The sequence below is a fragment of the Hyla sarda genome, chromosome 1 (genome assembly GCF_029499605.1).
Source record: "Hyla sarda isolate aHylSar1 chromosome 1, aHylSar1.hap1, whole genome shotgun sequence".
Lineage (NCBI taxonomy): Eukaryota > Metazoa > Chordata > Amphibia > Anura > Hylidae > Hyla > Hyla sarda.
The window spans coordinates 106,901,401-106,914,361 of NC_079189.1; the positions used below are offsets into that span (position 1 = coordinate 106,901,401).

Genomic DNA, 12,961 nt, shown 5'->3' on the forward strand with positions numbered 1-12,961 from the left:
TCCTTTTTCAGCTAAGATCATATCTAAGGCCATCCTATTTTGAAACGTCATGGTAGATGTTGTGCTAAGCTGTTCAGCCTGTCCTTTGAAGCCTTCTATTGATAACTTTACAAATCTTTGTTGATTGTAATAGATATAATTAATCCTGTCTACATTCTTATTTATGGGGACTAGGGGTAGTAGGAACGATTCAAATCCTGCTTTTACTTGGTCTCTAGCCCTAAACTCATCTGGGACCCCCCTTGGGACTCCAATGGCATCAATATACACATGTGGGTCAAGCCACCCTTTTTCTCCTAAGTGCTAAGCAATTATTAACATTGTACTTCTCACCATATGTCATTCTGACATTACTTTATCTCTCTGCAAACAGTTCAATCTTGATTGTCTGGCTGCACTGGGGGGAGGCGGATTCATGTCAGGTCAGCAAAAAAACTAAGCAGATGTAAGATGTAAAAGAAGACATTTTATACCAATAAAAAAAAATAATAATAATATATATATATATATATATATATATATATATATATATATATACAGCAGCACATTGGGAGAGCCTGGAGGTGGCAGACAGTATCGGCATGAGGAGACCATATGGCAGCACAATGACAGAGCCTGGTGGTGGCAGCATCAGCATGAGGAGACTATATGGCGGCACAATGACAGAGCCTGGAGGTGGCAGCATCAGCATGAGGAGACCATATGGAGGCACAATGAGGGAGCCTGGAGGTGGCAGCAGCAGCATGAGGGCCATGTCAACAGAGGGTTGAGTCTGAGGAACCCACCGACTGTTGACTGGGGGGCGTCGGATGTCCCTTGGGATGAAGTGGATGACCGAGTGAACCAATCAATCATGGCTGCTGGGCTGCTGGTCGAGACACGACTGCTAGCTGACACCGGGAGCTCAGACCTCTCGCTGCGACTCCGGCTGCCACACACCCCTACTCTGCTGTGACCTCTGCCTGTGCCTGATGGATTTGGCCTCTGCCTGACATACTTAAACACCAGCTGAGTGCGTATATGTTACACTTATGATAGGAGGACAATGCATTCCACTATGCTTAATAATGTATTAGACTACAGAAACAAGTGTGTAGCTTTGTTTGGCCTTTCACAGTAACTAGGCCCAAATTAGTTTAACAGGAAAAATATAAAGGACACCACATAGGTGTATGTGTAGTTTACACTTATGAGAGGAGGAGAAGGACTAGACGCTCCTCTACAAACTGTTTAAGGCTACAGAAACAAGTGTGTAGCTTTGGCTGGCCTTTCAAAGTAACTAGGCCCAAATTAGTTTTACAGGAAAATATATAAATGACACCACGTAGGTGTACGTTCAGTTTAAACTTAAGAGAGGAAGACTATGGGCTCCACTGCAAACTGTATAAGGCTACATAAACAAGTGTGTAGCTTTGGCTGGCCTTTCACAGTAATTAGGCCCAAATTAGTTTTACAGGAAAAAAAACGTACACCACCTATGTACACACAGGTTACACTTATGAGAGGAAAATATGCTCTACTTCGCAACCTGTATTAGGCACTATAATCAGGTGACTATGGCTTTTTGTGCTCACCCTAACTGGCCCCTGTTAGCTTTAGAGTTTTTGTACACCGAACTGCAGCAGTACAGAATAACTGTGTAGTAGAGTCCAGTACAGTATTATTATTAGGCACTAATAGCAGGTGACAATGGCTTTTAATGCTCAGCTTAACTGACCCTATAAGCTTTAGAGTTGCTGTACACACAACTGCAGCAGTACAGAATCAATGTGTAGTAGAGCCCAGTACAGTATTATTATGCACTAATAGCAGGTGACAATGGATTTTCGTGCTCAGCCTAACTGGCCCCTGTTAGCTTTAGAGTTGTTGTACACCCAACTGCAGCAGTACAGAATCGCTGTGTAGTAGAGCCCAGTACAGTATTATTAGGCACTAATAACAGGGAACAATGGCTTTGAGTGCTCACCCTAACTGGACCCTATAAGCATTAGAGTTGCTGTATACCCCACTGCAGCAGTAGAGTCACTGTGTATTACACCCAAAAGTGTAATTTCTCTCTTTCTCCCCATAGAAACATATAATGTGTCGGCAGATAACAACCATTTGGCCCATCTAGTCTGTCCTTCCCTGTCAGTGCTTTTCTACAGTGATTTGGGCTTGTGCTGAATCGCTACTGTCAAGCTGTTTCCTGTGCAACACACACACTGCTCTCTCTCTCCCTGCAATGAAACACTCTCTTTGAAATAAAACACTGGAATGGCTGACTGCAAGATGGGCTGTGACATCACAGGGGTGGCTGGATGCTGATAGGCTGCATGCTGCATGTGATTCAGGGTCATCCCGTCTACCTGCCTTCTCGCCTTCCCAGAGTTCCTTGCCCCATGTCCTCACATGTGGATACACAATTTTAGATGCCCTGGAGCCTGGAACGCACTAAATGGAGTTTATTGAAGCGATTCATTTTAATCGAATTGCAGCGATACTCGAATTTGTTATGAATCTAATTTTTCCTGAAATTCGTAAGGAATTTGGATTTGTCAGATTCAATTCGCTCATCCCTAGCATACACTATAGATAATAGGCTCTGTTCATCAGTTGAAGGAAAAGTGAAAATTACAAATAAAGCCTGAAGAGCAAAAATGCCAAAAATGCCATATACAAAATAAATAATGGGCAGATATAGTGCTACTGCTTTAAGGGATTGTATGGCGATTATAGCGCTATCATAGTGTTATTATGAAAAGTGTCCAGATCATCCATTTCAGCTGAAGTTCAGAATCTCTTAGTAAGCTGTGATATAGCGTCTCAGCCTAAAAAAGCATTTAGCTCTGTTCATGTCCTGGAGTGTCAATTGAATACCATTTTCTGATATATTATCAAAAAATTACCTGAAAAAAAGGTAAAATGGACAAGAAGAGACTGCAGGTTATTAGGCTATATATGCTGTCTACAGTATTCACCCTGTGTTTTTTTTAAAGGAGAAGTCATCATTATTGTGTCTCTTATATCTCTCTGTAGGATGCATAAAGGATTTTTATTGACGTTTTTATTATTTCTGAAGAACAATCTTAAACATAATACATTGCACTATTTAGTGCAGCTAGTTATATCTCTTTCCCAAGTCAGAGACTTCCATGCACCCAGTTGTCCCCATTATGGCGTGGTTCATCAGACCAGGCTACTTTCTTCTATTGCTCAATGTTCTAGCTCTGAGACTCACATGCCTGTTGTAGGCACTTGGGCAGTAGGCACTTGGCAGTGTCATTGGCTTAATGGTTATCCTTCACTGGACAACTTTTGAAGCAGTAGGATGGGGTGGAGGGACAGTGGCTCTAAACGGTGCTGAACAAAAGTGACTGCTTGCTCTGCCAATCACTGGCTGAGAGGATTGTCACTTTTTTTCAGCACTGGAGCATCACCAAGGGGAGAGGGGGGGGGGGCACACTGGCAAGAAGCAACAGACCTTGCATGAAGAAGTGAGACCCGGGGCCCAAAACAGCAGATAATGGGGGGTCCCAGCAATCGTACCTCTCACGATTAGCAATTTATCCCCTAACCCTTAGATAGGGGATACTTTTTTGATTAAATGGAGTGCCCCTTTATTTTATTTACACCAAAAGTGTCTTCTCTGTCATTGTTTCTCCTTTACGCTGTTGAAATCACCTTTTAGTCTATTTATATTTACTGTGCAATTATGGTGTAGGGCTCAAAGATGACTTGACTTTTACTTCAAATTAAATCTATATAAAAAAGAAAGGTGCAGAGTGAGGATGCATTAGGTTATAGTCTGTCAATGTTAAAGCTTAGTGATTCATAGAAGGATCATCTCTCCTTGTCTCATATCTGTAAATCGACACAACAGTGACAAATCACTTACAGGCAAGATATTATAAAACCTTAATCTCCCAGTTTTCTGCATGTTCTGTGAGATAAACTCCAACCAAACAAAAATATATCAGTTATTACAAGTGCAAATAACTTTATAAAAATATACTTTAGAAACTATTTGTTCTTTTTTACATTTTTCAACCCTGATCACATCTTACTTTTTTCTGCCTTTAGAGGTATACAGTACATTTTAGAGGAAAGTTCTACAAACATACAGTCATGGCCGTAAATGTTGGCACACCTGAAATCTTTCTAGAAAATTAAGTATTTCTCACAGAAAAGGATTGCAGGTTTATTCCCTTTGAGTGTATTAGAACTAAACCAAAAATTGGAGGAAAAAAAGCATACTTCACATAATGTCATACCAAACTCCAAAAATGGTCTGGACAAAATTATTGGCACCCTTTCAAAATTGTGGAAAAATAAGATCGTTCAAGCATGTGATGCTACTTTTAACTCGCCTAGGACAAGTAACAGGTGTGTGTAATATAAAAATCACACCTGAAAGCAGATAAAAAGGAGAGACGTTCACTTAGTCTTTGCATTGTGTGTCTGTGTGTGCCACACTAAGCATGGGCAACAGAAAGAGGAGAATAGAACTGTCTGAAGACTTGAGAGCCAAAATTGTGGAAAAATATCAACAATCTCAAGGTTACAAGTCCATCTCCAGAGATCTAGATTTGCCTTTGTCCACAGTGTGCAACATTATCAAGAAGTTTGCAAGCCATGGCACTGTAGATAATCTCCCTGGGCGTGAACGAAAGAGAAAAATTGATGAAAGGTGTCAATGCAGGATAGTCCGGATGGTGGATAAACAGCCCCAAACAAGTTCCAAAGATATTCAAGCTGTTCTGCAGGCCCAGGGAGCATCAGTGTCAGCGTGAACTATCCATCAACATTTAAATGAAATGAAACACTATGGTAGGAGACCCAGTAGAACCCCACTGCTGACACAGAGACATAAAAAAGCAAGACTACATTTTGCCAAAATGAACTTGAGTAAGCCAAAATCCTTCTGGGAAAATGTCTTGTGAACAGATGAGACCAAGATAGAGCTTTTTGGTAAAGCACATCATTCTACTGTTTACCAAAAATGGAATCAGGCCTACAAAGAAAAGAACACAGTACCTACAGTGAAATAAGGTGGAGGTTCAATGATGTTTTGGGGTGGTTTTGCTGCCTCTGGCACTGGCTGCCTTCAATGTGTGCAAGGCATCATGAAATCTGAGGATTACCAATGGATTTTGGGTCGCACTGTACAGTCCAGTGTCAGAAAGCTGGGTTTGCATCCGAGATCTTTGGTCTTCCAGCAAAACAGTGATCCCAAAGCACCCAGAAGTAGATGGCAACAAAGCGCTGGAGAGTTCTGAAGTGGCAAGCAATGAGTCCAGATCTAAATCTCATTGAACACCTGTGGAGAGATCTTAAAATTGCTGTTGGGAAAATGCACCCTTCCAATAAGAGAGACCTGGAGCAGTTTGCAAAGGAAAAGTGGTCCAACATTCCGGCTGAGAGGTGTAAGAAGCTTATTGATGATTATAAAAAGCGACTGATTTCAATCATTTTTTCCAAAGCTTGTGCAACCAAATATTAAGTTAAGGGTGCCAATAATTTTGTCCAGGCCATTTTTGGAGTGTGGTGTGGCATTATGTCCAATTTGCTTTTTTTCCTCCCTTTTATTGTTTAGTTCCAATACACACAAAGGGATTAAACGTGTATAGCAAAATATGTGTTACTGCAATCCTTTTTTGTGAGAAATACTTAATTTTCTTGAAAAATTTCAGGGATGCCAACATTTACAGCTGTGACTGTATATTGGAGGGGTTTACCTAGGCTTTACTTCACGCATGGCAAAGATTCTGATCTGATACATTGTAAAAGAGAAAGAAATCTAGCTGTGATTAAAGGGATTGTCTTGATTTGTCAACATCTGCTCATATGTCCTTAAAGGTATGTAGACAATACAGAGGGGGTCTCCTTGTCCATTTTATTAGCTAGAATGAATAATCACTATAATAGAGTAGCTCTTACATTTGCAGCCTTAGCCATGTGGCCAGAGACAATAAGTTATAAGTCACATGGTCACCAGGGGACAGGGTTATGCTGAAGTGGGATGGTAGATAGCATTTATTCTTTACATCCCTTTCACCCTGCTATCCACTCAGTCACTGCAGCATAGCCACGTCTCCTGGAGACCATGTGACTTATGACATATTGGGAGAGATTTAAAAACTTGTCCAGAGGAAAAGTTTCTGAGTTACCCATAGCAACCAATCAGATCGCTTTTTTCATTTTTAACAAGGCCTCTGCAAAATGAAAGAAGCAATCTGATTGGTTGCCATGGGCAACTGAGCAACTTTTTCTTTGGACATGTTTTGATTAATCTCCCCCATCTATTGTTGCATTGAATGCTAGGAAAGGTCAGAGACATCAGTAAAATAAAAAGACTTTCACTACGGTACTTAAGGGTGATGATCCTGTGCATGAAAAATTCCAGAATACCACTTAAGGAAGACAGTCCAGATCAATGTAATCCAAGGTAAAGAAAACAAGTGGTAGTCACTGACTTGTGTGCAGAAGTTTTCCTTTATTTTAGTTCAGCATAGTTCATTCATTGCTAACAAGTCGGTGAGTGCAACTCACGTTGCTTTGTTTTTCTCCTCTTATAGAGCAATACCGGGATTAGAATTGATGGCTTGCAACACTGGCATTCTAGATTCAAATCTGACCATGTTTGTCAATATAGAATGTGACAAAGTTGGGTTTATGAGACAACTTTTAACTATTCTTATTTTGCCTAATTTGTTTATTTTTCTATTCTCTTTTTACTGTCAGATTATTATTGTTTTCTGTTTATGATTTAGAGTTCAGACCCCCTGCTTGTGCTGCAGCATTGATAACAACAGTTAATAGTAAACATATGTCTAACATCTATAGGAGAATTTTCTAGGTATGTTCTGTGATATGTCAATGGCCACAGTGCAGGAGTTTGATAGGTGGTGAGTTTGAACAATCATCTATTGTCAATGGTGTGAACAAAAAGAGAGGGTGTTACATTTCATTGTAAACCTGTCTGTGATGATAATGCGATGAGCGCTGATTTTTAATTCCTAGCAAAATAGAAAATCAGGAGAAAAAAAACCACCAGAAAACACCAAAAGTAAAAAAAAAAAAATATGTCAAAGCTTTTACCATTTTTTTTTATGTAAATTGATGGTATATCCTAGGTACAAGATACTGCGTGTTGCAAAGTACAACAATATTGTGAGCACAAACCAGCCTGCAGGCTTTAAAAATATTGAAGACGCTGCAGCACTGTAAACTACCAGCTAATCAGAAGGCATGCTGGAAGTTGGTCACCCACCAATATAATATTGGTCTATCCTAAGGATAATCTATGTATCCATTTTTATAGTTTAGAAAAGCATTAAACTATTGATCATTTTTCAACAGTACTTTTCCTTTATGTGAGACTTGGTTGGTGTGACATGGAGGTATACTGTACATTTTAGAGGAAATGCTGTGACTTTTACCACTGTAGAGGCTTACAGAAAACAGCACAGCAATATTATAAAATCATGGCACATCTAACTCTAATAAATATTTCAAACAATGCATTAGCAAGATATTGTATCATAACAACTTTTGCACTTTGTAAATGCACTGTAGCACGAAAGACCATGGGAAAACAGTTATCAATTAAAAAGTTGCATAAGTAGTAGTATTTTAACACAAGTCATGGCTCTCCCAGTACGGTGCATTATCATTTATGCATAGCTGGTTATTCTACAGATCTGTGAATGTTTGTCCCATACTCTTAGCCCAGTAATGATAGTTATAATGAATATAACATGCAGTATAGCACCATACAATAAAAGCAAATCAGAACTCCAATCTGCTACAGTGCACATATTGGTCCCCAAAGCAGCTTTAAGTGCTTTGCATTTTTTTACATCTTACATTTCTTTATTAAAGTTTGAAATGCATTCCTATGTAATTTTATTATGAAATCTCTTTTAAATGGGTTCAGACAGAATACTTTTGAAATATATATTAAAAACTAAAAAGTAGAATAGTACAAACTGTAATAATTAAAAAAAACTTTGGACAGTTACTTACAGTTGTTTAGTGCTAATGATGTCTGGGGTAATACATATTTAATAATATTAGGAAAGAACATGCATATTTTACAAGACATCTGAAATAGTGTTGCTCGCGAATATTCGCAATGCAAATTTTATTCGCGAATTTCGCGAATATAGCACTATATATTCGTAATTACGAATATAGTTTTTTTTTCACAGTACACATCACATGTGGTGTAAAGAAGGCTCTAATACTACTGTGTGAGACTGGCATGCCAATTTCCGCATATGCGAAAATTTACATATGCTAATTTCCGCATATACGAATTTTCGCTTATGCTAATTTTTGTATATGCTAATTTCCGCATGTGCGCATTTTCGCATATGCGAAAATAGACCAAGAATATTACGAATATGCGAATTTAGCGAATATATGACGAATATTCGTCCATATATTTGCGAAATATCGCGAATTCGAATATGGCCTATGCCGCTCAACACTAATCTAAAACTATCAAGAGACATAAACAAAGATATAACTTGTAGCCTACAAATGATTTGATGGTACCCCAAATGTGTCCCTTCTATTATTAATATTACATATAATACACTATAATACATATAATATACATATAATATACATATAATACACATACCAACTGTTCTGTATAACCTTGGACTGTGTACAGACAAATGAATCAATAGGCTGGACTACACTAAATACTCTTAAGTAGCTCTTAAGAATGTAATATATTTTTGTCAAGGAATCTTAAAGGGGTCCCTTAACTATAAGCAGACCACAAATCATCCACCGGCTAGGTCTACCAATCATCAGTTGTATTCTGTTAGTAAATCCTGGTGGTAAGTGTTCAACCCCTTTGGAGAACCACCACAGAGAAAATTGAACATTACACAACATATATTCCAAACAATAGGGTGTTAGAGTAATGCAGGGGAGGTCATCCAGAGCTCCATTCTCTGCACAATTCTGTATCTATCTTTGAGGAGAGATCCTGTCATTCTGTTAAGGCTATGTGAAGTTAAAATGGTTTTTGTTTAAGTTGTGTCACAATTGTGATATAGTTGTTTTTCTGCTTTTATCGGTACTCACTGTGCACATAAACTTGCATTGTAATGGTGGAATAAATAATTAAAGAATCAGACATTGGTAATCATAAACACTCATGGTCCTAATATAAATAATGAAAATAACTTTTATGTTCCCATCTAATGAACTTTATTGGACTTGTCTACTCCAGCCCCTCCTTCGTAGCCTCTCTGCCCATACACGTTTAATAGCTGTGGGCTGCACATTTGTTGATGTGTTGTTAAACAAGTGAGGAGGGGTTAACTCCTGCTAGGATGCTATGGAGGCAACTTATCTCTCGGGAGCCAAAAGGATCAGGCAGTTGAAATTCAAATTGCCCTATCTTCTTTCCTTTAACCTACAAATTAGACAGTCAGCCGAATCCTCCAAATATCGGTTATGACAACACTTGACTAAAGTGTATGGGGACCTTTATTTCCTAGTATATCTGTCCAATTATTCTCAGTTTTTTTCCTCACTGCTGGTTTAATTTAATGTTAGTTTAAGCGTTGTGAGCTAAATTATTAGTAGGGTTGTGGTGGAGGTGCAGTAAGAATGGATAGGACAGTAGGCTAAGCCAATGACTAAACAGAAAACTGATTTTAGACCTGGGATTTTCTATGAGCACTTTGCTTAGCCATCAACTGAGGATCTACTTAATGGGGTTTTCCAGCTATTTTTTTTATTTTTTATTATTATGTCTGGGCTGACGCAATTAAAATAATCTTTCATACACCCGCTGATGCTCCCTTGATGCTGCTGGTATCACTCTCCCATCTCCTGCCAGCTGCAGGAATGTCCTGTCTTGGCTGATGATAGGCTAAGTGGCAGTGTGATGTATTGCCCTTTTTTTTTTGCCTCATGCCTGATCCCAATAAATAACACTGCGCCGGAGGTTAGCTGAGCTGTAGTGTGACGTGCCATGGCCCAAAAGCAGGAAGAAGACCACATAGGGGACCAAAGTAGTATACCAGAGACACTGGAGGAGTGGCAGGAGGTTAGTTAAAGTGTATTATTTTAAGTGCAGCATCCTGGGCATAATGAGCAAATAAAGAATTTGCAGGAAGACCCCTTTAAACTAATGAAAAGAATGATTCTTATTTAAATTATGATTAAAATAATGTACATAATTTAAATTTAAAATGATTCTTATTTAAATTATGTAAAGTAAAAATTTTGTGTCCCCTGTCTCTTTAAAGAAATTCCACAGCAGTGTTTTAAGTGTCAGAAATATGCAATGGGTGGAGCATTTGGCTTCTTCTTCTCTTCAGTAAAAATGCTAGAAAGCCAACATCTACTTGAAAGCTGTTTAACCCCTTAACAACCACGGAAGTATATTTACGTCCGTGACAGGCTCCCGATCTGTGAAGGGAGCTCAGAAGCTGGGCGCGCTTTGCATCTGTGGGGTCCCGATTGCTATCAGCTGGGACGTACGGCTAATACCGGACATCGCTGATCGGGCTGATGTCCAGACGCCGTGATCAAAGTTGATGGCAGCGTCTAAAACCGGAGAAGTCACTGGCTAGCTCAGCGGAGCTGTTCGGGATTGCCGCGGTGAAATCGCGGCATCCAGAATAGCTTAGAGGACAGCGGGAGGCTCCCTACTGGGCTCTACACTGTCTGATCGGTGGAGGAAAAAACAAAAGTGCAAAAATGGAAAAATGCTTGGTCCTTAAGGGGTTAAGAAAGTGAGAACAAAGTCACACATAAAGGTTAAGAATTGTTATTTTCTTAAATACTGTCAATTATGAAAGTTTTTATTATAGCAGAATATGAGCAAAATAAATCCAGAGAGATGACATTATGCATATGTGATTTTACGTGATTAAATGTGATACACAAAACCTTAAATTGATATGTACACTAAATTATGTGTTCTTCATTTTGCAGGAAATATATTTGTCGTGAGCCTGGCTGTGGCAGACTTGGTGGTGGCCATTTACCCATATCCCTTGGTAGTGACATCAATATTTCGAAAAGGGTGGAATCTTGGATACCTTCATTGCCAAATAAGTGGATTCTTGATGGGAATTAGTGTCATAGGATCAATATTTAACATTGCTGGGGTCGCAATCAACCGCTATTGCTATATTTGTCATAGCCTCAAATATGACAAGTTGTACAGTGACAAAAATTCATTGTTCTATGTGATTCTGATTTGGGTGCTAACATTTATTGCCATTGTGCCAAATTTATTTGTTGGATCATTACAATACGATGCTCGGATCTACTCCTGTACATTCTCGCAGTCTGTTAGTTCAGCATACACCATAGCAGTGGTGTTTTTCCATTTTATTCTCCCAATAACTATCGTAACATTTTGCTACTTACGTATATGGATCTTGGTGATTCAAGTAAGACGAAGGGTAAAACCAGATAACAAGCCCAAACTGAAACCTCATGACTTCAGAAATTTTTTGACAATGTTTGTGGTATTTGTCTTATTCGCAGTCTGTTGGGCTCCATTGAACTTTATAGGCTTGGCTGTTGCTGTGAACCCGGACACAATTCTACCTAGAATCCCAGAATGGTTATTTGTTGGCAGTTATTACATGGCATATTTCAACAGTTGCCTTAATGCTATTATATATGGCCTCCTGAACCAAAACTTCAGGAGGGAATACAAGAGGATTATCATCTCCATTTGTACTGCAAGGATATTCTTTCAAGAAAGTTCGAATGATGAAGTGGAGAAGATTAAAAGCAAACCATCACCAATGTTAACTAACAATAATCAAGTTAAGGTTGACTCGGTTTAAACTTGGATTGTGCGAGTACAGAAATATTATTAAATGGGAACTCCATTTACAAATATTAAGTGTTCTGAGTAAATTACACCATACACCTACCTACCTGTGCTATAATGGTGTTTAGCTAGTTTGCAAAGTAATACTTACTTTCCAACTTTTTTGAATAGATCACTTTGAGGTCAACTAAGCCCAGGGCCACAATTACAGATATTTTTTCTGAAGTAGAAATTTTAATTTTTCAATAAAAGTGGTACAACACTAAGGCAAGTCATTGTAATAATAATAGTATAAAGTGGAACAACACCGTCAGAGGAGAACATGTAATGTATAAGGCATAACTCGGATAGGAAGGATGATGGAGAATCACATGAAGCACTCAGTAGTATGAGACAAGAAGAGTGGTCCTACAAAGGTGAAGGAAGGAGAGAGAAAAAAGAAAGAAAAGAAAAAAGCAAGGGAAAAAAAAAGAAAGAAAAAGAAGCTAGAATGGAAGGAAAAGAGGGGGGAGGGGTTACAGGGGAACAACAGAACATAGGGCAGGGGCAGGGGGGAAAAGGGGGAAAAGAACAACAGCATGGGATCAGAACACTCACGGGAAGCATAAAAACCATGAAAATCATACAAAGCATGGACATGGCAGTATAGGAGCAAGAGCCTGGAATACCCTAACTGAGATCACTAGCTAGGAGATATTGGAAGGTGGAGGTCTCGGAAGTCAGAGGAGGGAAGAAATTCCAGCCATGGATACCAGATGCTCTCCTGTTTCTCTACTTTGCGACGGGAGTCTGCAAAGAGTTCCTCCATTTTATGTAAATGAGCAACCTCCTGAAGCCAAGATGCTCAATTACAGATATTATGTCAGTACTCTATTTAACTGACAGTGACCCAATGCATCCCTTCAGACTGTGAGACAGTAGTTTTATTTCCAGAGTCACTCCTCTTCCTAGAGAGCCAGCTTGAAAAGGTGCATATGGTTTATAATATGGCCTCTTGCTCTTACTACATAGTCAGTGGGGCTTATAAATGCTGGTACTCACCAAATGGAATCTTCTGACAGCAATAAGATTCTCCACAAGCTCTTTTCCTCCACCTACTTTTCTAAATTAATCATTCATGGATCAACGAATTGAAGTTTTTTCAGCCAATAGAAG

At 39.0% G+C, this 12,961-nt stretch overlaps 1 protein-coding gene across 1 annotated transcript in view; it reads left to right on the forward strand.

The window, feature by feature from the left end:
* Window positions 1–12,293, forward strand: part of MTNR1A (melatonin receptor 1A) — a 233,903-nt gene extending 221,610 nt beyond the window's left edge. Inside the window, exon 2 of the mRNA XM_056559361.1 lies at window positions 10,951–12,293. Coding sequence (XP_056415336.1) covers window positions 10,951–11,819 — 869 coding nt within the window. The 3' untranslated portion in view covers window positions 11,820–12,293. The remainder of the gene's footprint in view (window positions 1–10,950) is intronic.
* Window positions 12,294–12,961: the final 668 nt, after the last annotated feature.